Genomic DNA, 25,363 nt, shown 5'->3' on the forward strand with positions numbered 1-25,363 from the left:
GAATGTGAAAAGTAATTACTAATGACACTTTGTATAAAATATAAAAGAGTACACAAAAGGCATATACAAAGATTTACAGTACCTTCACTTTGTTGTCATTCCCAAGAGTCTGCCGTACTTTGAGATTGATTTCCTCAGGCTCTGTAGTAGTAATGATGTGTCAATAGGTGTCAGTATTACCTTGCATGTGTATTGCATGTGTTTTATCGTAAAGGACTCATGTGTGCTGTGGGTATTACCTAGCCTGGTGGAAACGAAAAGTTTGGGAATGCTTTGAGGGTAGCAGTCCTTCTGGCTTCTAAAGATTGCACTGGCAACAACCTTTTGTTCCAACTGCAGATATTAAAAGTATAGAAAATTGTTTATCTATGCATGTGTATAGGATGTCTACGTTGCATTGTATAAATAAAGTACCTGCTTCGTCCACTCAGGCTGGATTTTTCTGCAGTAGTCATTGACTAGGTTGTGCATGTACATTCTGTGAAGATGCTCAGATGCCTGTAGAGGGCGACAAAGATTTTCTGTTTTCCTGGTACAGTACCATATTCCAGACCTATTTTTATTGTAATATGTTTTGTCCATTATTTCTAAAATGATAGAGAAAAAAGTGATAGAGCGAGTATTTTCCTAGTAAGTCGTTTGTAGCCCAAAGACTTTTATTAGTACCCCAATTATAGGTAGGTAATAACATCCTTAGTTTTGGAGAACAAAATTAACATCTAAAAACTTGTTTTTTGTGTGTACCTGTTAGATGTCACATCACTGAATCAGATGCCTACACTAAATGATCCTCATAACCTTTTTCGAGAATTTTTTTACACTTTTGTGCCTATATACCTCAGTGAGTGAAGGTGGAGGCTTTGGCCAGCTCTTGTCAAGCACACTTTTTGGCAGATTCCGTCTCACTTTCATCAAGTAGGAGTATCGTACATGGTCCAGAAAGTACTCGTTGTCAGGGCAACGAGGCTCATTGCGCAAGATAAAGCCTTTTATTAACCTGTGAGAGGACAAAGCATTGCAATGGATAAGAGAGACACAGTAATACAGAGCCCCGCAGGTCAACGTTGGAGAAAAAAACAAGACCCTCATGATTATGGTTTTGTAATTCATCCCCTTAAACCCCATTCACACAGACCTTTGGTCCCAGAAAAAAAACATAAAATTGCCAGACAAGCTTCTGTGTGAACGCAAACACGTCCCGTTAATCTTCTGGGATCGTTGCCGGAAAGAGGAACTGGTAAGATACCCGGAAAACCCTCTGTGTGAACAAGAAGCCGAAACAATGCCGTAATGGGCGTGTCCTAGTGAGGACGCGTGTGTCATCACAACAAAAGTTATGGTTCAGCTCTTTAAAACGAGAGATTTACATGCAGATTAAGATTCACCACCAGATTCTGGCAAATCATTGGCAGTGTGAATGAACAAAAAAAATCAAACGATCCCGGAAAAATCCAGGGTGCATTTTCCATGTATTTTCCGGAATGGGTGTGTGAAAATGGCTTTAGTTTATAAACAGCAGTCACAGATTCTTATCCTTTTCCGCTCACAGATTAACCCTGCGGGGCTCCGCAGTAATTCACACAACGTTTGACATTGTTAACATACACTACATATACAAACACACTCATACTTGCGTATGGTGTCTGCTGCTTGTCTACGATGCTTGGCTTTCCTGCGACCTTTGACCCCTCTCCACCATGCCTGGATAACAATTACTGTTGAAAGAGACAAACAGATAGGTTGTTTCACATGCAGAGCGTATGGACTGCTTACACATTAATGCATTAAAGGGGACATTTCACAAGACTTTTTTAAGATGTAAAATAAATCTTTGGAGTACGTATGTGAAGTTTTAGCTTCAAATACCATATGGATAATTTATTATAACATGTTAAAACTGCCACTTTGTAGATGTGAGCAAAAATGTGCCTTTTAAATGCAAATGAGCTGAACTCTGCACTAAAAGGCAGTGTCGTGGTTGCATAGTGCAGATTAAGGGGTGGTATTATCCCCTTCTGACATCATAAGGGGAGCCAAATTTCAATGACCTATTTTTCACGTGCTTGCAGAGAATGGTTTACCAAAATTAAGTTACTGGGTTGTTCTTTATCACATTTTCTAGGTTGATAAAAGCACTGGGGACCCAATTATAGCACTTAAACCTGGAACAAGGTCAAGATTTTCATAATATGTCCACCTGTCTGTGTTGTGTTTGCTCTGTTTTTGTGTCTATTCTACCTGCATGTCGAATACAATGATACTTGGCTCGCTCTCTGTAGCCCCGCCAAGACGTCTGCAGAGTAACGGCTAAAAATACAATTATAAACCTTTAATAATTGAATAATAATACACCACATTCATCATACAAAAATCTAAAACATTATCACACTTATCACACAAAAATTGCAATACTGTAAACTAACAAATGATTTTCCCCTTATTTATAATCGTCGTTTCTTCTTACCAATGGATGGCTTCCGGGCCTCAAGTGCATCCTCAGTCACAAACAAAGTCCTTGGGAAGCGGATAAAGATCTTGGACCTAAACACAAAGACAAACTAACTAACATCTGATAGTACTTTCCAACAATATTCTTCTTAATATATTGAAATTCAACACATTATATTGTCTGTACTTCTGAATAATTGTCTCACCTGCCCAGTTTGTATTCCTCAGGTTTGTAGTTGAGATGTTTGACCAGAGTGGCAACACCTTCTGACAGTTTCCCATTCCAGTTTGGCCAAGTATCCGGACACAGAGGCTTATACCTGTGTATGCACATACATACACATAAAAATTGTACATTGCAAAAACCGTTACCCGTTATTGGTGAAATATCTATGCATATGTGTGTGTAAGATAGAGACCAACCTGTCTAAGAATGCCTCATAGTTTCGTCTGTATGCAAATCCAGCTCTCCTCACTCTTAGATTCTCCATCAAACCCAAATACTTCACCTGATGCCTGACCAATACCTCATCAAACCTACCTGAAAAAAATCAGAAAAAGGCACAAGATGCATAAAAAAATTCATTTTTAATTTTTTTGGAAAATTTTATTTTCTGTTCAATTAGTGGCACTAAACCTGAACACATATGATACTGTATATATTCCTACCTGGCTGTTTAGCATCATTGGGTTTTATACAACGAACGTATGATGGTTCCTTAGACATCAGAATCTCCATCAGTTTGGCCAAACTGAGCTTAAACTGTGTGACAGCCTGAGCAAAAGACAACCAGATTAGTAAAAGTCTTGGGATAGGGTAACTGGACTTTGGGGATAGAAAATATCATAAGCTCAATATAAAAAGCATTAAGCATATGAAAAGTCCCCATAATGATAGCTGAACCAACATAAGTGTGTGTGTTTGTGTTCATCTAACCGTCTCTGGTCTTCTCTGGTCCATCAATTCTTCTGCATGGAAACACTGACTCACAATGTGTTTCTTTGATTGACACATCACCTGCAGTAAGACACACACGGTTTAGTAACATATAAACATTCGTCACACTCACACTGTAAACACACTCTTTACCTCTTTTAGGTGTCTGTAAAGCAGGTCATTATTTTTGTCCAGAAAACCTGAAAATAATAAACAAGCAAAACCCGCATTGAGCACAAGACATATGGATGGGAAACTGGACAACTGGAAAACTGGACAGACATTCTCTCCTTACCATGGACATTGTAGTTGACCTCTCCAGCATAGTGAGCCAGCCTAAATTCCTCCCGACCAATTGCCTTGCGAACCTTTCCATTAGCTATTTTATGACTGAAACATGAAATTGATCAAAAACATTTCAATAGCATCTTATATATTAAACAACATTTTCACAAACAAAAAAGTCTTACGTGACAAAATGGGCATGGCCTCCCAGTGTGTCCTCTAGTTTTTCCAGAAAAGTGATGTCACTGGCGTCTCCTCTTCTTAAGCACTCCTCGTCCTGATTTAAACACATTATTGAATTGAGATCTGTTTTACTGATGAACAGAAAAGCTAAACGTTCTGCATATAAAGACACAAACAGACCAGAATGGCAATGATGCCTTTATGTTTCTCCTCCACCAGGTCACAGATGATTTTGTTGTTGAAATATTCCACTCTCTCCCACTGGGCAGAAAATAAAAAATGCAATTTTTACATAAAAGTAACATACATGTGCAGTACACATATAATTAGTTTAATTTCAGAATGGTATATGGTTAAAATAACATTTTATTTATTAGGATTATTAATCCCAATAAGTGCAGTTATTGTGTTTCTCTGTGAAGTCCACACGACCAAATTATGTCCCATTTGTTTTTTAACCCGTTAACTGGCACCCGAGTTTACTTCAATATTTTTAATGTGAATGTTAATCTATCACAACAAACTAAATATTGTTTGAAAAGTCTAAGAATGTAGTTTTCATATTTAAAAACCTTTTAGCAGCAAAAATAATGAGCATAAGAGTATGCAGCAAATCTCACAGCAAACCAACACAAACTTCATTTTTTAATAATTTTATATATATATATATATATATATATATATATATATATATATATATATAAAATAATACTATATTGCATTATTTTTTTACTTATTACAATAAATTTTAACTGCTATAAAAAATATTATTTAATATTTTCACCTCCAGACACTTCCGTTAAAAACTTTAAAGTGTCTTTTAAAGGCTTCATTAACCGTAAGAAATGAGTTTTACTGGTTTGAATATTATTATGACCTAATGGCTTGAGGGTTACTGAAATGTAAGTTGCTTTGGATATAAAGTATCACCTGAATGAGAAGTATCAGTTTACTCCCTACAACAGTGTATCCATGCACAGAGATATGTAACAGAATACTTCCCGTTCACCCTTTCGCTCTATTTTGCAGATGTGTAAACACATACACACAACACATATAATCTTATAAACATTTTTATATAATTTTCTTTTGCAAGAAGGAGATCAATTAAAATATTATAGTTTAGTTGGGATATCAAGAGACCCATCCCAGCAGACGACTCCGGGCCGTATCCGCACCAGCTGCTGACTTTGGCGCGGATCCGGCCCGGAGTCATCTGCTGTTGTCTGGGATCATTTTGGCAGCCTTAAAACACGAAACCTAAAAAAAAATATCCTGCCTACTGTAATAGTAAAAACGAATACAAACGAAAGTGAAAAATTTAAACAATGTGATGTGTCTCATGTACAGTAACAGATATAAAACACATTGTTTGCTAGTACACACTCACCACGATCCCTTCAGCTTCATATTCTTCCTGTTCGCTCTTCAGTGTGAGTTCAATAAACAACTGCTGAAGCTTCTCGTTGCAGTAATTAATACAGAACTGCTCAAAACTAGAAAGACATGAATGACTTTAGCGATGCATTTTCTTTTCTTTCATTCTTATGATATACTACACGTATTTTCTTTAAATGTAATCCTATGCACAATGATTATTTAAATAAATCAGACAAAACTGTTGTGTTGAAAGACCTCAAATCCATATATGTCTAGCAAACCAATAACAGAAGAACATCTGCTGGTGTAGTAGACCTCATCCTTAAAACAAACACACATGAAAATCATCTTCAATATGCCCACTAGAGGGCACAGCAAACTCACAAAAAGCAAACTAAGCTCCTGTTCATGCATTCATGATGATATTTACAAAAAGATCATTTCAATAAAGCCTTATATCAACCAAAATCGCACCTTAAAGGCCAATGATCGATTCAACTTTTGGACAAGCCAGGTAAAGGCACGACCATATATGGCTTTGGCCAGAGAGTCACGAGCAGAGATAGCCTGTTCTAAACTCAAGGGACTGATCATCTGAAATAAACACACACACAATATTAACTTTGTTATAGTTTCACAGAATGTTCTTTACATCATGTAGGATGATTTAATGTAGAAATCAGTAAGTTATATAATTTATATATTTAATAACTTCAGCTGTGTTTTCACAGACCGGGTCACTATATAAACCACAAGCGTACCTAATGGACTGAATGCATGCAGATTGAGTAAACCATAAAAATTACCCAACATAAAGTATCTTAAAAGTTGAAAGAGAGAGAAACAGACACAAAGAGATAGGATATTACCTCCTCCCCTTTGGCAACCATTTTCCTATGAGTAAGAGCTTCTTTCAGAACTGACCCATCCACACCCAACAGCTGTTGACAGAAACAAAATAAGATGCATTACTTGTGTCTATGGGTGCATGTTGGCCATCAAGCATGACCAGTGGCATAGTTTCTTTTGGGGACAGTGGGAGGTAACCCCCTGCAACACTCAAAACTACTCCCCTCATATTTATCCAATGATTCATATAAACATGAGCAGATGACATTCAACCTCCCCAATGTTTTAAATCAAATCTACACCCTTGAGCATGACATGGTAGGCCTATATGGCAAAGGCATAACACAATACACTGGTACCCAACTGAGATCATATTTAACCAAGATTGGAAAAGTACCCATCCTGAACAATCACACAGAACATTTAGCTCCCATTATAACAAACCGGAGACCTTAATGAGTGACTTTAATGAGACTGAAATCTAATTCCCATAATGTTTTTATAATGACAGAGAAAAGATTTTAAAGGGATAGTTCACTCAAAATGAAAATTCTTTCATCATTTACTCACTCTCATGTTGTTACAAACCTGTATACATTTTGTTGTTTTGACAAACACAAAGGAAGATATTTTGAGAAATGTTTGTAACCAAACCATTCGTGGATCGCATTCACTTCTATAGTAGGAAAAATTTATACTATGGAAGTAAATGGGGTCCACGAACGGTTTGGTTACAAACATTTCTCAAAATATTTTCCTTTGTGTTTGTCAAAACAACAAAATTTATACAGGTTTTTAACAACATGAGAGTTAATAAATGGTGTAAGAATTTTCATTTTTGGGTGATTTATCCCTTTAACTCACTTCTGTTACATGCTTAATTGCCAATAGTTGTTGTAATACACTCTAAAAACACACGGTGCTAAATAGCACCAAAAGTGGTTCTTTGCTCGCAACCATAGAAGAACCATTCCCAGTGCCACACAGCACCGGTGAAGCACCTGTGCAGAACCATATAGTGCCATGTAGAACCATATGTGGTGCTATAGTGGTGCTATATGGCCCCCATATGGTTCAACACAGGTACTTCACCGGTGCTATATGGCACTAAAAACGGTTCTTCTATGATTACGAGCAAAGAACCACTTTTGGTGCTATATAGCACCATTAACACTAACTTAACTAAATAAAAATACAACTTTAAAAAGAGTGCAACTTTTACATAACTGACTTACATTATGCAAAAAATAAAACTGTTAAAATGGACAACTTAGTATAAATTATATATAGTTTGTAGCTTTGGAAGCTGCAAGCACAAATGAAGCATAATTATTCACCTGGGACAGATATCTGAGTTGAGGTTCAGTGGTGACATGTGTCTCGCCATCTTCATCCTCACCAAACTGTGTGTTACCCAGGTGTAACACACTGGCCACTATCTCCATCAGTTCCTGCAGAGAGGAGGGGCTACGTGAGTGTGTGTACTTATACATTAGAAGGTCTGTAGCTGTGAATGTCCTATGTGTGTGTGCACCTGTATCTCCTCATCATTAAAGCCAATGACAGTGAGTGCATTGCTCACAACTTTCCAGCCGTTCTTATCACTGATAGCGGTCACCCGTGGACAGTTACCCTGATAGAGAGAGAAAATATCTGTTGCATTATATACATGCACGCCAACATACAATCTGTATACCAGTTGCAGCTCGTCTATCCATATGAAGCATTATGTTTACACAAGTTCCTTGTTAATGCAACTTACACGGCCAATGCACATGTGCACAAATGTATTTTGAATTGATATAAAGCAAACATGCTGATAAAAACATGTATACCTTGGATTTTGCACATATGTGAGCCCGTATGTGAAATCCAGGCTAAAGTCTTATCATCTAACTATGAGAAGCATCATAAATTAGATTTCATTGACATGGTCTTACTCAGTCTATATTAAAGATATTAAAGGATTAGTCAATTTTCTTTAAAAAAAATCAAGATAATTAACTAACCACCATGTCATCCAAAATGTTGATGTCTTTCTTTGTTCAGTCGAGAAATTATGTTTTTTGAGAAAAACATTCCAGGATTTTTCTCATTTTAATGGACTTTAATGGACCCCAACACGTAACCGTTTTAATGCAGTTTAAAATTGCAGTTTCAACTGAGTTTTTAAAGACTCTAAACGATCCCAAACGAGGCATAAGGGTCTTTTCTAGCGAAATAATTGTCATTTTTGACAAGATAAATAAAAAATATGCTATTTTAAACCACAACTTCTCGTCTATCTCCGGTCCTGTGATGCGCCAGCGTGACCTCACACAATACGTCATGACGTCAAGAGTGTGTGAAACTACGCCCCAGTGTTTACAAGTGTGGAGAAAGAGGACCGTTCCGACGTTGTTGTATATCGAATGATACTAATTAATGTTTTTGTGACAGTTTATTGTTTAAAATGGTCCGCAAATGTGCATTTCATATATGTAACACGTGACCTTTCCACGGCATTAAGCAATTATGTGATGTCGCGCTGGCGCGTCACAGGACCGGAGATAGACGAGAAGTTGTGGTATTTTTCTTGTCAAAAATGACAATCGTTTCGCTAGATAAGACCCTTATGCCTCATTTGAGATCGTTTAAAGTCCTTTGAAACTCTGTTGAAACTGCATTTTTAAACTGCATTAAAACTATTAATTGTTGGGGTCCATTAAAGTCCATTAAAATTCAAAAAATCCTGGAATGTTTTTCCCCACAAAACACAACCTCCTCTGGACCGAACAAAGAAAGACAACACCCTGGATGACATGGTGGTGAGCAAACCATCTGGATTTTTTTTTTAAAGAAAATGGACTAATCCTTTAAAGTTATATTTTCACAGAATTTTTTTTACATTATGTAGGATGATGTTATAGAAAACAGTAAATTATAAAAAATGACTTTTGTTGGGTTTTCACAGACTGGGTATACACTCACCTTAACTAGGTAATGGTAATGATGGGGGTTGGTTTTCTCCAAACCCAGTCTTTGCAAAAAAAGGTCCTCTCCACCCTCCAGCAGCTGATAGAAGATGTGAAAGTTTCTCTCGCCTGGGTTCTGATGGGCGACACGGGATTTCTCTAACAGGTAGTTGAGAATGTGACCTCCGATTGGAGCCCCCTGTACAAAGCAGAGGCAAAAACACGGTTATTTGAAAGACTGCAAGGGGGATCTTTGTTGCCTAAAGAATCTATCATCACCTAGACCTTTCTGAAGTTTCCAACCAGAGCATCAAAAATGAAACCAGTGGACTTAAATGGTTGGCTCACATTTACCTTATAGTCAAACTGAATGTCCATATATTTCCCAAATCGACTTGAATTGTCATTGCGAAGAGTTTTAGCATTCCCAAAAGCCTGTGTAAAAGAGCAAAACTGAAAATTACCATGCTGTGCTTTTGCACTTATTCTTAATAAGGAATAGCATACTATTCCTACAACAACAGCAAACAGAAATGAATGGAGAATGGGAATGGAGAAGGAGGAAACAATAGCAGAAACTTCTTAAATCAAGCAGAAAACAAACCAATAACATACCAGAATTATAGATATGTGCATAATTGTATACACCATTGTACCCTATGCTGCATGGTTTGTTGGTCTTTGTTAGGCAGTATTCTTAAAACTGAGCTCAGAATTATTCAACAGAAGTCTACGTTGCTGTTTATGAGAGTGTGTTTGTGTATGTGGTACCTCCAAAACAGGGTTGGACTGTAACAGTCTCTCTCTAATTGTGTTTGTGTTTTCACGGGTAGGACAGATGTGTGTGTAGTACTGAAGAATCTTTTTGGACGCCTCAGTCTTTCCAGCTCCACTCTCTCCTGAAATCAAAATACATTGATCTCTTCTCTCGGTTCGCAGTGCACGGTACGTATTATCAGCCAGGGCAAAACTGAAGTCACACAGAAAGACAAAAACACAAATATAAATAAAGATGGCCCGGTAATACTTGAGCATAGATGTGCAGGCAAAGCATTAAAGCATTATGTACTAGTCTTTAAGTACTAGTCTTTAGTTGCATTATAGTCACAAAACATTAAATTTAAGAAAGATCTATGTTGAGTCTATGTGCTAAAATGAGATCTTACAATACAAAAAGAATCTTTCACCCATAAAACTGATTCTGTAACAGAGAAACAGTGGCTTGGAATAGCATGGGTGTGGAGAAGGATTTGACAGTGTGTACTATAGGTGTGTGTATGAGTTTGTGTGAATGTGTGTAAGTGGAAAGTTGTGTGTATGGTTCAATCTCCGGAATCTCCAGGAAAGTGAGTCATACCGGGAGAATTGACGGAATGTTCTCAGGGATTCTCACGACTATGGCACACATAAACACACACACACACACACACACACACACACACACACACACACTTAACACTCACATGTGAGGTGAGATCTCATAGAAGTTGACTCCTCTGTGCCGCTCCATGTTTTGTTTGGAGTAAATCTCCAGTTCTCTGTAAGGATTCACTGACACCAGCACTGACCCAATATATGTCTTATAAAAAACACAGAGAGAGAGACAGAGAGAGAGAGAGGGAGGGAGAGAGAGAAAGTAAAGGGAAAAAAGAGAAAAATATTTGATTTTTACAGTTTTGGAATCCATTCAGCCGATCTCCGGGTCTGGCGGTACCACTTACAGGATAGCTTAGCATAATCCTTTGAATCTGATTAGACCATTAGCATCGCATTCAATGTTTCGCTATTTTTACTATTTAAAACTTGACTCTTGTTTTCCGATGGGAAATTAAAAATTGTGATTTTCTAGGCCGATATGGCTAAGAACTATACTCTCATTCTGGCGTAATAATCAAGGACTTTGCTGCCATAACATGGCTGCAGCAGGCGCAATGATATTACACAGCACCCTGAAAGAGTCCCCTTGGTTACTTTCAATGGCATGACTATTTTCAGGCACTGCATAATATCATCTTAGTATACTACAGAAGAGTCAAGTTTAAAATAGGAAAAATATCAAAACTATTTGTTTATTATTTAGCGCGATGCTAATGGTCTAATCAGATTCAATGGATTATGCTAAGCTATGCTAACAGTGGTACCGCCAGACCCAGAGATCAGCTGAATGGATTCCAAAATGTTACAAATCAAATGTTTAACTCTAGGGGAGCTGAAAAATGAGCATATTTTCAAAAAAGTGGAGTGTCCCTTTAAGTAAATTATGTTTGCATTATATATTGAACAACCAGTCATGCCCTGTATAATCAGATTGAAACAATGAACAAGTTTCCAATTTGAAGTGTTTCTCTGAGATAAATGTATACTGTACTTAAGGTATATATGTCATTTTGTGTCTTTATATTTATAATAGGAGCAACATCCGAAACAAAGTTGATACTTAAAGGAAACATAACTGGGAACTTAATAAAGTCCTTTGATACACTGAGCAATAATATTTCTATACAGTGCATGTTTCTTACATATATGAGGCCCTCTCTGTACCGCCGGCGCAGGTTTTCAATAAATGCAGCTTCACTGTTGTGGTTCTCCAAGAGCAGAAAGTCTTGGACACCGACCCGGTCTCTTGCTGAGAGGGAGCTCTCCATCACTAACCTCACCCCACCCTCTACACCAACCTCCTAGACATAGAGAGAGAGGAACAAAGAGTAACAAAAACACTCCTGCAAAAATCCATATAGAGCATTACCACATTGAAGGAACTGAGAGTGTGTGTGTGTATGTAGACTTACAAACAGGCCCATAATCTACACTCTTACAAAACTCTGCAAAAATTTTGGCAGACTTCCAGAGTACTGGAATGTCTATCATTCAATGTTCAACATGTGCCCCGCCCCTTGCATGTTTGTTTACTAAATCATCTGGGTACTAGATAACGGTTTCTTTTAAAGCTCTATTTTAATATCCATTTTGCTATATTACATAGCTGTTGTACTTCATTGCAGAAAAGGGGAAAAAGTCCCTATGGGCCTGCCTGCTTACAAGTAAACATTAACAGAGACATAACAAACATGCAAATCTACTAAGAAAGGATGCTATAGAATAACTTGGGATAGGTTTCCTGACAAACACACACACACACACACACACACACACACAAGCGTGCACGCGCTGGTGCCTGTTTTTCAGGGTGAGTGTTGATATGGCCAGCAACTGATCTGTGCTTGCGGATCCAGTGGAAAATCCTACAAGAAGTGTTTGAGGAAGTGGGTTTTTGGTGTGGGTCCAGCAGGGAAAGAGAGTCTGTTTGTGTGTTTTAGAATGAAAGGCAGGAAGGTCACCTGTTGAATCTTATTCTTGAACTATATTATGCTTGGATGTAAAAAGTTCTTGTGAGATTTTCACTTTCCTTGGCTTTTCTCCACTGTTGTTTCAAAGATTATTTTCCAATGAATTAGTGATAACAGATCCTTAAATAACAAGATTTGAATGACTCGCTGGTCTCACCACACACCTGCATTTAAATCGTTTGCCATTCTTAATCTATTGTTCTCTAAACATGTGTATAGTGATTTAATCTGTAGGCTACTACACACAAGGATGCACAAACAAGCTCCAGTAATAGATACAAAAATCCGTTCCCAAAATAATTTCCACTTTCATTGTGCCGTCCGCACTCAAGAATTCCAAAAACCATTAACAAAGTTTACAACACTAGCATTTTTCTACCTCCAGTCCAGACCCTATTGAAAAGTTATTTGTTATACTGTATGTGTCCTCACTGCACCCCATATTATGAGATTTTTTAAGAAAAAAACTTAAAAAACTTTGGTATCCCCAGAATATGTATGTGAAGTTTTAGCTCAAAATACATCACATATAAATTATTATAAGATCTTAAAATTGCCACTTTGTAGGTGTGAGCAAAAATGTGCCGTTTTTGGGTGTGTCCTTTAAAATGCAAATGAGCTGAGGAAATGCAAACACTGATCACAATTATGGTGGTTTGTTGAAATTGAAACTCAATTGTGTTGTCAATTATTTCTCTCTCTCTCTCTCTCTCTCTCTCTCTCTCTCTCTCTCTCTCCCCAGAAGCACTGGGGACCCGTTTATGGCACTTAACCTCTTGAAAAGCACCCCCACTCTGGCCCAAACCATGAAAAGACCTACTTTCACTTAAAAGGGATGTTTTTACTAAACCATTTAGAGTATAATCATAAAGAAGACACGTTGAGCTTCATTTTCCAGGTTTCAAAATTATTTTAAGATAAAATTTAAAAAGTTAGAGAGGCTGAAGTACATTGTAATAAAAACAATTTTGCATAACATCTTTTTTAATACTAAAAATGATGCCAAAGTCTGAAGAAGTTATGTTTCACGTTTGAAGTCAATAGGCCCAAAAATGAGGTTCTTGCAAGGGTTTTTGTAAGACTAGTGCCTTTTCTAAGTGCCAGTCAACCCCAAAATAAAAGTCTTTAGTTTACATGCATACACGTTCGTTCTTATTATTATTTATCCTTAGGTTAGCGTATAAAATGCGTTTCCACACCAGGAAATAAAACGTCACACAAAGATCGTTGGATTCGTTGTCTACTGGCTACACATTCTGTCTATCAAAATTTTCCATGAAGTCATTGGAGGAACAAGCGAGCCAGATGAAGTCACGATATTTGACAGCGCTGTTTGGATATTATGTATTATACTCCCGCCTACTTTTTAAAACAAAGTGTGAACGCGGGCTTGAACATGAATGTAATCTCATATACAATGTAAGACGTTAATAGTCCTCAGATTGTATATTATAGTCTAGTACAAGACGTTCATGCGAAATTTGATGTAAACAGGACAATAGATCTAGATTTCACGGATTATACGCATTTGTGGACAAAAATGGTCATTCTATAAGGTGGTTTTAAAGAGTTATTCACACATCTGAAACAGACTGGATTTGATTCGCGATCGTTAGATCAACACAAAGGTAAGGAGTCCTGTTTATATTTTGCATGTTGTCATCTGGACTTCTGTAACAAAATACTACATTTATAATGCTAGAGCATCTGTATCTCAAAACAGAGACCATACACTGATGCTAAACCCATAGACCTTTTAAACGATGTATAGTTATGTTAATATTATTAATGTTTGTAGACAGTAGGCTATATAGATATTGTTAGCAGCGTTAAAACTCAACTCACTCAACTCAACTTTTATTTATAAAGCACTTTCAAAACCATTAAAATAGACCAAAGTGCTGTCCATGAGTATAACTGACATCATCCTGAAGGACTTTTCATAGAGATCCCATTCAGAGCGATCTTTAAAACAGACACGGACATGCAGCAGCTTGCCATAGGGCAATACTTCCGGTTTTAAAAAGTTGCGAAAGGGCGTCACCTAGTAGATAATAGCGGTATTGCGGAAAGACGGAAATACTCGTCATTGGCGGGGAAGCGTTTTCTCTTGATTGACGAGATATCTCGTCAATGGCGGGGAAGGAGTTAATATTTACTTTTGATATTTGTTTTGTTGTACACCAATAGTAATTTGTTATTATGTGTAAACTGTTATATGTTTTTCAGTTGTTATTTATTTTAAATTGCAAAAAATAAAAAATACTGCTCAGTAATGAGGGTGGTGGTAGTAGATAATTGCATAATGTAAGCCAAAAAACTGCTGTGTCAAAAAAACAAAATGAATGACCACAATTTAATAGATCCAATGGAAAATTAAAAAAGAAAAGCATGTTGCTTTCTTGACTACAAAATAAAAACCAATGTAGACCAAATAAAGACCAATGTTATCACGGTTATCGGTATAATCATGGTTTTGTTAAAATGAGATGGAAATGTTCAAAAAGAACTGATACACACACTGAAAATTTTTTTTTTTTAAGTTGTATTTTTGAAAATTTTATATTTCATGTCCCTGAAATTAATGATTCTGTGGTAAAAAAAAATAAATAAATCTGTCTAATAAGTTTACCGTGAATGAATATAATAAATTATCCCTTAAATGCCTTCTTGTGCAAAAAACTATGTTGCATGTGTGCGCCTGCGTCAAACTGATTCTGGCTGGACAGAATTTACCGCAAGTTTTCAAAATCACGGTAATCAAACACGGTTGTAATTATAATTACATTTTAAACGATAATACTTATTGTAAAGACATTTTATCGTGGTTAATCGTGAAACCGGTAATCGTCCCATCCTTAGTAGAGTAAGGGTTCTGCAAAATATCTCCAATTTGATATCCTGATATCTTTCTAATTTTTTGTGATGTCTAAACAGTATATAAAGTTTTGGACAAGAATATAGACACCCTTGGCAAATATGAGCAAAGAAAGCTGTTAAAATAAATACCTTTCCTTTTGAGCATTAATTTTAAATTATCTAATACAATGTTTTATTGAAGAAAACAATTGAAATTGTTTCCCTAAAACACACTTGATACTGTACAATTATTGGCACCCATAGACAATTTTATGAGTAAAATATAACTGAAGTATATTGACATAAAAATTTCTTAGCATACCAAGGTGACTAGAAACATGATGTTTTCCAGTCATGGCAGGAGAGAAAAAAATATTAAGTAAGACAAAGCCCAAATCCCCTTAATTATTTACAACAATAATTAAGAGCAAAGACTATAGTTCTGATGTTTAGCAAAAGATCTCCTCCCCTCCTCAAAACGATCTCTCTTTACTTCCGGTCACATGGTATGGCAGTTGGGTGGGGTCTGGGAAAAGATCGCAGCGATTAGCAATTAGCAACACAACCCAACTTCAAACAGTTCTTGATTGGACGAATTCAAGTCCAGTCCTGCCTTGAGTGAAGCCAGTTTCACTCAGATATACGTCACCACCAGTGTTGGGGAAAGTTACTTTTAAAAGTAATGCATTACAAATAAGTTACTCCCCAATAAAGGAACTAATTGCGTTACTTAGTTACTTTTCATGGAAAGTAATGCTTACATTACTTTTAAGTTACTTTTGTGTTACTTTTTTTACTTTGCAGGTGTTTTTCATGACTGAGACGTTCTGCATTCAGAAAATGCATATTTCCATCGCAAAAATGTCAATCTCTGCTCTGCCATCTCCATTTTTGACTGTGTAATTCTATGTTAATACGTTCAGTTAAATGCAGTACATTGTTTCTTTACATCTAATTAATTAAAGGGACAATAGGTAGGATTTACCCCCATCTAGTGGTGAAATTTTATTTTGCATTCAACCAAATAGTGCTCTCTAGCACCTCGCTTTTCCAAATGCGTGTTGCAACTAAGGTAGCCGTTATGTAATCACCGATCTCCTTGTCCGTTTCAGTTGGTTCACGTCTTCTGAATGAAAACTCGTTGTGGAAACGCGTTGGTAGGCTAGTGCTTTTTGTCCCTATCTGCTATTATAGTTTATCAATATGGCAGAACAACATGGAAGCCTCCTTGGACTTACCCATTCAATGTAAAAGTCAAAGTAAGGAAAAGAAATTCTAAGCTTACAAAGAAAAGTCAGATCACTGGCAGAGGTCATTTGACACCAACAAGGACATATTTATGAATAAATACATTGATTTTGATAAAAAATTACTTAAAACTCTACTTACTGTCCCTGTAGCCTCTTATGGAACGGCTGAAATTCCACAAGGGGGCGTATTTGTTCCTTAGATGTTGCACAATAAACGTGACATCCGAATATATTCAATATAAATCGTGAATGAAAAGTGAGATTCGAATGAATGTCCATTAGTGAACTAATTGTATACAGTATTTATATCGTAATTCGGTCAGAAACGTCAAAATTGTGAGATGAACAAATTGTTTTGGATTAAAAGGCTTGGATATTCCATTTCCTTGGACTTTTGGGGATTTATGAACAATTTGTTTTGGACAATTTCACCAAAGCGGATAAAGGGAAGATTTTGAAGGTAAGTAAATATCCTAAATCGGCGCCGCCCGGTTCAGGTAACTAACAACTAGATTACAATTTAATGACTGCTAAAAATCATATTATGCTTTGTGTGTGCGCTTAATGGAATCCCTAAAGTCTAAGCTTTCCAACGATGTGCCGCATTACCGTATATTTTGAAGATTACATGCCTCAAAGTTACAATGACGTAATGGTAAATGGACTGCCTTTATATAGCGCTTTTTAACAGACCTATGGCCATCCAAAGCGCTTTACAATTTGCCTCGCATTCACCCATTCACTCCCACATTCATACACCGCCGGCGGTGTCAGCCATGCAAGGCGCCAGCCAGCTCATCGGGAGCAGTTGGGGTTAGATGTCTTGCTCAAGGACACCTCGACACTTGGTCCGGTGGAGCCGGGGATTGAACCACCAACCTTCTGGTTTGTAGACACCCTACATGAACCACTGAGCCACTGCCGCCCCTATGTAATGCAGCCTCACGTGCAAGGGGTTGTTCCTTATCAGGTTAAAGTAAAAAGTAACTCGCATTACTTAAAAAAAAAGTAACTAAAATATTAATGTGTACATTTATAAAGTAATGCGTTACTTTACTTGTTACTTCAGAAAAGTAATATTATTACGTAATGCACGTTACTTGTAATGCGTTACCCCCAACACTGTTCACCACAAGGGGGAAAAATGCTACTTTCGTTTCATGGCGAGGTACTATAAGTTAGTGGGCTTTAAAACAAGTACAAAATTTAAGATATAGGCATTCTGTCAAAAAGTCTGCAGTTTTTATGACATCATCCTACGCTTCAGCTTCTCATTACATTTCCTCCAATCAAAGACTCTAGAATCTAAAGCATTCCGCCCCCTACATTATAAAACTGAAAATAAGTCATACATTTCATACATTTTGTAGTTCTTGTATGGTGAATGGCACAGAGTGCACTACTGTATATAGCAGAAAATGAAGACAAGGTAAAAATGCTGTCCATGGGGGAATGAAGTGTGATACGTCAGTGTCAGACGAGCCGCTACAGCACGCACACGCACACACGCACGCACGCACGCACGCACGCACGCACGCACGCACGCACACACACACACACACACACACACACACACACACACAGTGTCCTCCGGTCTAAAGACATGATAGCACAGAGCGGATCATATGCAGGAATCTGTGATGAAAACAAAATGTATCCAGTTTAGCGTCTATGTTGTATTTTAAATATGGAGAATGGTTAGACACCCTTAACATTATAAACACCACTTATAAGAAGAGTCATTCCTATAGTTCAATTTGTAGAGCATGTTAAATTGTAATAATACTGATATAATGTGTAGCTTGTAATCCACTGTAGGTGACTTTGGATAAAAGCATCTGCCAAATGCTTAAAAGTAAAGTTACTTGTTACACATTAAGAACAAACCATAACGGCACAGAAAGTTAAACTGTTGTGCTCTGTATTGAATTTTTGAAGAAGCTTAGGAGCCTATAGAGACCGAATGTGGGTACTATAGTCCCTAAGGGAGATGTAACACAGCTTTCTTGTATAAATTGGCACTGGGCCGTTTCTCTGGGCTTTTGAGTTTATAAGTCTACGGCTTTTCCATATAAGGGCCGCTTCTCTCCTCTAAAGCCCATATGAGTACACTCAGAGTAGGACACGAAAGCTGGTCTTCAACGGAAAGAGACATTGTGCAGTCTGTCATCATAGCTATCCATGATGCATACATGCGTAGCAAACCATAACAGTACTCAGACTAAACAAAATGCAAAACCATTCACTGTACTCACACACACAATTAGATAAAAACGCACATATGTATAAACGCAGACTATACAGGTATGAAGCAAATTGGACTTGTTTCTTGTAAAAACATTACTATGCGAAGGCAAGCAAAAATAGCGTAGACACTCACGAACACACCCACATAGACAGATGTTGGTTAAAACAAGAAGGCTTACCCTGCGGCGATATCTCATCCTTCCTTCTCTCTTTTTCTCTGTCTTTCTCTTTAAGGGAATCCCTCGTTCCTTACTAATAATCTTCAGGGTGTGTCTGACAAATCAGTGAGTGCATGTCGGTATGTGCTTTTTATTACATGCAGGTTTCCTCTCTCCGGTCAGCAAGCAACGCACACACATCAAATACCGTCATACACTTCCATATTTATACAAACTCTCTTCACATCCACTAAACTTGCCCGGTGACCCAGCAGCTCTACTCTCTAACACTCACACAAACGTACAACTTCTCTTCTTTCTAAGAGGGGAAAACTTTGATGACAAATCTCCCACACCCAAAGCCCCACCCACAAATCATCGGTCAAAAGACCGCTTAAAAAAAAACAACACAAATAAACCCTTCACTCTCTCTCTCTCTCTCTCTCTCCTGTTATTAAGCTCTTTTGTTTTGTTCTGCAAGTCAACATCTGTCTGACATCTTTCTCTTTTTTTAATCTGATCTCTTAGTTTCTTTTTCCACTCTCTCTTGTTCTCTTTCTCTCCCTGCGCAAATAGAAAAAAAGACAGGGTTGAGTCACTCTGAAAAAGATGGAAAGAGAAAAACATTTGCATGTTTTTGGCTTCTGCAGAATGTAAACTGTACTGTAAACAGTGTGAGAATCAAGGTGCTAATTGCTAGATGAGAACATATTAAAATAGCCAAACAAATGTCAAATAATTCAACCTCATATTTTCTTTTCCATTTCGCTTTTTCTCTCCCTCTTCAGCCCCTCCCTCTTTTGCTTTACCCACTCAGGCACATTGGGAGTGAAAGATCATTGAACAGCTGTCAGATGCATAAATGTCACACGTCTGCACAATCCTAACTATTTCTCTGTTTTGAATTAAACTCCATAATGAAAATTCTGTAACTATTTACTCACCCTCATTTTGACATGAATTTCTTTATACTGTTGTATACAAAAGATGATATTTTAATAAATGATGGTAACCCCACAGGCTGATGGTACCCATTGATTTCCATAGTAAGATAAATCAATATGGGTGCCATCAACTGTGTGGTTAACATTAAGTATCAAAATGTGTTTGTTTTCAACAGAATAAAGAAACTCATAAGAGTTTAGAACAACATAATTTTGTTAGTAAATCATGACAGTATTTTCATATACGAGTAAACTATCCCTTTAAAAACAGTTGAAAATACTGCAGCAGCAGCAGCAGCAGCACTACTGTAACAATCAGATGCCTTTCAAGTCTATCTGCCAAGCAGCATTCCAGTATGGCTGATATTTAGTGTAACAGCACCTGAGAAATGTAACGGCATCATTCCAATTACCTACTGTAGGCTGTAAATATGTCATATGTGAGTATTGCGTAATGAAAGTAGAGCACAGTTATATGATTTCATCAACAGAGTGGAACAAGTTGGAGTTCTCTCCAACTCCAGGATTGCTCAGAGTGTTTTTTTCTCACCAATGAGCTGGGAATGGGAAATGCAAAACCCGGAGTGGAGTTGGACCAGATTAAATACTGAATTCATGGAGCATGCGAAGCAAACGTCTGTTGTTTGGTTTGGCTGGAGTCTCTATTAACTTCTTGTTAGCTTTGTCGCTAGCCATGCTAAAATTCAGTACAACAGCACAGGTCATGTGAGACTGTTTGCTTATCTGAGTAAAACTATAACAAAGGTATTTTACCCAAGATACGTCACTGCTAGTGCTTCGAATGGGGGAGGTCACAACGGTCAATATGGCCACTCTAGCAAATAAAGTCGTTAAACATTAACTCCTTTCCCGCCACGTTTTTTTTTTTAAGTTGCCTGCATTTTTTTGTGATTTTCACCAAATTAAAAAAAAACAACTTTCAGGAACATTTTCTTCTATAAATATATATATCAAATGAAAGAACAGACCCTCTGCTTTAAAGAGAAACAAACAAACAACAAAACGGGGGAAAATGTTTTATCCTATCTTCATATGTTCTCTTTTTATAACCTTTTAAAGGGATAGTTCACCCAAAAATGAAAATAATGTCATTAATGACTCACCCTAATGTCGTTCCAAACTCGTAAGACCTCCGTTCATCTTCGGAACACAGTTTAAGGTGTTTTAGATTTAGTCCGAGAGCTTTCTGACCCTCTATTGAAAATCTATGTACAGTATACTGTCCATGTCCAGAAAGGTAATAAAAACATCATCAAAGTAGTCCATGTGACATCAGTGGGTCAGTTAGAATTTGTTAAAACATCGAAAATACATTTTGGTCCAAAAAGAATAAAAATTTCCGACTTTATTTAGCATTTCCGTGTCTGTTGTGAACCGCGTGCGTTGCTGCTGAAGTGTTATCTTTAGACATATTTGCGAAGATTTTTTTTCCAAACTTAAAACCCTGGGGTGCACCAGATAACACGTCAGCAGCGTTGTACTTCAGCAGCGTCACTGCAGTGGAAGTAAAGACAATGCTGAATAAAGTTAGCCTGGCTCCGCCCTCCTACGTTCTTCCGCTTCATTTTCATTTCGCTTCAGAAGAACGTCTGGAATTGCTGTGTTGAGTTTCGTTTTCTCCGGCAAAATCTGCAGGTCCAATCAGTGAACAGCGGGGAGTGGCTAAGAACGCAGACGTTGGGGTCGTGCGCCAGACTGAGTGACATACGTCACGACCAAACGTTAGCGATTGGTTATGGCAGATTCAGAGTGACTCTGGGCAGATCCAATAGTTTTAAACTTCAACAGAGGACCCGCCTTAACGGAAGTAACGCTTTGCAATGGAGCGTGGCCAGACTCTCTGTACAAATGAAATGAATGTACGAGAGTCTGGTTGCACCAGGCTAGAATAAAGTAGTACTTTTGGTTAATTTGGACCAAAATATATTTTCGATGCTTCAACAAATTCTAACTGACCCACTGATGTCACATGGACTACTTTCATGATGTTTTTATACCTTTCTGGACATGGACAGTATACCGTACATAGATTTTCAATAGAGGGTCAGAAAGCTCTTGGACTAAATATAAAACATCTTAAACTGTGTTCCGAAGATACACTGAGGTCTTACGAGTTTGGAACGACATGAGGGTGAGTCATTAATGACTTTATTTTTATTTTTGAGTGAACAATCACTTTAAATATGGGTAGGTTTCTTCAAAAACACCAAATTTTGAGCAAAAAGCTGAAATAATTGCATTTTTGTAAAAGAATTTTGTTAGAGATCAGATTCAGAATGATTATCAAAACATACACAGTTTAAATTTTGAAAAATTAGTTTTTGCTTCAGTTTTTATAAATTGGGTAAGAGCGCCATCATAGTGGATAATAGTGGAATTACATATTACAGTAAAAACTCGCCAGGAAAGCGTCATTGGCAGGGAAATGTTTTTTTCGTAATTGACAAGATAACTTGGCAGGGAAAGAGTTAAAGTATGACATCCTCTGTGGGAGGGGTTCTGTACTCACATGTTCTTTGCAACATGCCCTACTGATTGTTTGCGCATATGCAGTGTCTGACAGACCAAATGTGCCGATCCCATGGGCACCCCCGAAAAACACCAGATATGCTCAATTAATTTAAATAAGAAATGCTTTTGAAATTTTTATGAGCCTCTCTGATTGATGGATTTCGGGAGTTTTAATATCTACAATATATAATTTACAATTTTAATATGTTTTTTATGAATAAGCTGAATATGGGGGCGTTACACATTTTGTGTATAAAACCACACAAAAAACGCGACTGTGCCGCTTTCCTCCTTTTTTCCCATAGATATGTACACTAGATGCTGCCTTGGCTACGGCAGTTCATTGAAACGAATGCGTCAAATAGAGTCGCCATCTTAAAACAGGGGAGCCCTGCATTTAACGGAAATAAAATCACCATAAATCATCATGAATGCGATTTTCTAGGTTTTCTTTTGGTTTGTTCCAACAGTCGAGTACAGAAAAAAATTAAAGTTTTGATATTTTGAAAATCTACTTTTTCTAACTATAATGCATAGTGCTAGTAGCCATAACATCCATACGCATCACAAAAGTCTGGCATTTCATGAATTCGAAGTACAGGTGGAGATAGCAGTGTTACCTAGCTACTTCCTATGACAAGACCCCTGTTCCAAGATGGCGGCGGTTTTGACGCATGCTTAGAACTCCAAGGTGACATCTAGTGTATATATCTATGCTTTTTTCCAAAGCACTTTGTTCTCTCCCGTCACATCTGCCATAGCTAAGCAACCTAAACATTGCATGTGTTGTGCCGAGCACTCACCGGCAAAAAAATAAAAATTGGCGCCTATGTAACAGGTCTGGCTCTAGAGGCATTGCAAAGATGATTGGTGCAATGACGCAATTTCCTTTAAAAAAAGCAAAATAAATATAACCAAGGTAGAACTCCCATCTTATCTGGGCTACATGCTAAAATTTGAGTTTAGCTGACTGCAGCTAAGCAGTACAATTGGAAACATTTGGCGTGCTTGTGTAGAGGAGGCATGGCGTGTAATACCATCATAAATCATATTTATAGAGCTCATGCAGGAGGGAGACAGGAGGATGGGAGTTTAATCAATCCAGCATGCCACCCATCATAAGAATAAGGAGAGATTTGGCATAATCTCTTATTTAAATCAACTCAAAACTACACACGGCTACTGTACCTATGAAGTGCATGTACATTGTAAACCGAAGAGCTGAATGAATTATTCACAACATCAAACATGGCAAACACAGGGCAGTGATGGATGTGGTAACCATAGAAGCAGACAACAAACACACAAAAAACACATCTAGTACATAATTAATCCAGTGATAAACGCATGATAAGGACACAAACAAACACACGCCGACCCCCTCCAGGCCCATACGCTCTACTTTTCATAGTCAAGTGTTAATAAACAGTTTGTGTGTACTGCTGTCTCATTTGAGTTTCCATTTCCAAATGAACAATCGAGTCTTTCAGTAACAAGCAAACATACACAAAAGAATCAGTACACACACACACGAGTGCGCACAAACATCCTGTACTCTATTCATTCTTCACTGATTCCCCAAAAAAACAGACTTCGCTCACTCGCTCTTTGTACTGTGTTCATACCAACATACAGTACTGACACTCAAATGCACCCAGACACACGAGGCATGCAAAGACACAAAAACATGCATGTGTTTTGTTACTTCTACAGCAATCACAAAAAGTTTCATCATACAATTCAAAGCTGCTGTAACTGAAAGCATTTTTGGGCAAAAAATTACATATATATGTTTGCTCAAACTCCCTTTATTTTAGCAAAGCACATGACCACCCAGATGCTGTAGAGACAAGTACAACCCTGTCTATTTTAGTAGATTTAACTTTATAGGCCCTATTTCAACGATCTAAGCGCATTGTCTAAAGCACACAGCGCAACGTCTAAATGGGCGTGTCCGAATCCACTTTTGCTAATTTAATGACAGGAAAAATGGTTTGTGCGCCGAGCGCATGGTTGAAAAGGGTTGGTCCTATTTTTTTAATGATTAATGGGAGTATTTTGGGCGTAACGTGCAATAAACCAAGGAGAGTCTTAGCTTTCATCCCCTTTAAAAGCCGCGCTGACGCTATGTCTAATCCCTATTTAAATGACGGAGTTTGTAAACTGAAAAACTAAGGGAGGAAGAAGATCCCCAGTTTAAGATTAATGTTAAATAATTGTGTTGTTTTCACTTGAAATTGTTATTTTTTCATTAAAACCTTTAAAATCCGTTTTCATTTAGTCATGGAAGTAAAAAAGCAGGCTTTTAATTGCTTTAAATGGCTATCCAATATCATCAAAAAATAATTTACAAGTATGTAAGAAAAGGTTTGTACTCTAAAAATACTTTATTTGTAACAAACAGGAGATAAAGAATTTACAAACGGCTCTCCGCCAGGTTCAGCACTTGGACAGCGTCAGTTTTTTTAAGCATTACTTAAAAATGTTTCTCATCTCACCATATCCACAGGTACAGAGTCATCATATACAATAAACATTTAAAAACAGATGCATTAGTTTAAAGCAAAGCATTTATTTACTTACAAGGCTGCAGGTGAAGCAGCTCTTTGTGCCTTCTAACGTCTCATAATTAGTCCTCATTTATGTCCAAGAGACTCAATAATGATGTTTTACATTCAATCCTTTAATCTTTCATATTTAAAAGCGTTTTTGTGCTGCTGGGCATTCATGTATGTGTTAAGCAAACCCGCGATGTCGTCCCGTTTAGGCGCATATTACTAATGCGCTCTTTAAATAACAAAGAAACATATTGCGCCATTGACTTTAGACCAGGTTTTTGTTGGTCAATGGTGTAGTCTATTTTAGTTGCCTCAAAATAGCAACCCGCCAACAATGCGCCTGAACACACCTCGTTTTCAGACCAGAACGCCCATGGGCGCAAAAGGGGGCCCAAATGCATTTGTTATTTAAACAACGTGGCTCTAAACATG

At 37.5% G+C, this 25,363-nt stretch overlaps 1 protein-coding gene across 3 annotated transcripts in view; it reads right to left on the reverse strand.

The window, feature by feature from the left end:
* Positions 1-25,363, reverse strand: part of myo1ca (myosin Ic, paralog a) — a 33,443-nt gene that overhangs the window by 2,737 nt on the left and 5,343 nt on the right. For 2 of the 3 annotated variants that reach the window (XM_073861210.1, XM_073861209.1), the window contains exons 3-28: positions 11,556-11,714; positions 10,500-10,615; positions 9,808-10,006; positions 9,391-9,471; positions 9,053-9,235; positions 7,617-7,715; positions 7,420-7,533; positions 6,103-6,174; positions 5,708-5,827; positions 5,467-5,554; positions 5,244-5,344; positions 4,034-4,114; positions 3,856-3,947; positions 3,681-3,775; positions 3,539-3,585; positions 3,386-3,466; positions 3,118-3,223; positions 2,872-2,989; positions 2,655-2,768; positions 2,465-2,541; positions 2,239-2,307; positions 1,631-1,715; positions 838-997; positions 415-498; positions 240-333; positions 83-141 (exon numbers count right to left, since the gene is read on the reverse strand). In XM_073861210.1, the coding sequence (XP_073717311.1) occupies positions 83-141; positions 240-333; positions 415-498; positions 838-997; positions 1,631-1,715; positions 2,239-2,307; positions 2,465-2,541; positions 2,655-2,768; positions 2,872-2,989; positions 3,118-3,223; positions 3,386-3,466; positions 3,539-3,585; positions 3,681-3,775; positions 3,856-3,947; positions 4,034-4,114; positions 5,244-5,344; positions 5,467-5,554; positions 5,708-5,827; positions 6,103-6,174; positions 7,420-7,533; positions 7,617-7,715; positions 9,053-9,235; positions 9,391-9,471; positions 9,808-10,006; positions 10,500-10,615; positions 11,556-11,681 (2,661 nt within the window). In that variant the 5' untranslated portion in view covers positions 11,682-11,714. Of the gene's footprint in view, positions 1-82; positions 142-239; positions 334-414; positions 499-837; positions 998-1,630; positions 1,716-2,238; positions 2,308-2,464; positions 2,542-2,654; positions 2,769-2,871; positions 2,990-3,117; positions 3,224-3,385; positions 3,467-3,538; positions 3,586-3,680; positions 3,776-3,855; positions 3,948-4,033; positions 4,115-5,243; positions 5,345-5,466; positions 5,555-5,707; positions 5,828-6,102; positions 6,175-7,419; positions 7,534-7,616; positions 7,716-9,052; positions 9,236-9,390; positions 9,472-9,807; positions 10,007-10,499; positions 10,616-11,555; positions 11,715-18,918; positions 19,239-25,363 lie in introns of those variants that run through there. The other variant, XM_073861208.1, reaches the window with a different exon arrangement.

Source organism: Misgurnus anguillicaudatus, chromosome 22 (assembly GCF_027580225.2).
Source record: "Misgurnus anguillicaudatus chromosome 22, ASM2758022v2, whole genome shotgun sequence".
Taxonomy (NCBI): domain Eukaryota; kingdom Metazoa; phylum Chordata; class Actinopteri; order Cypriniformes; family Cobitidae; genus Misgurnus; species Misgurnus anguillicaudatus.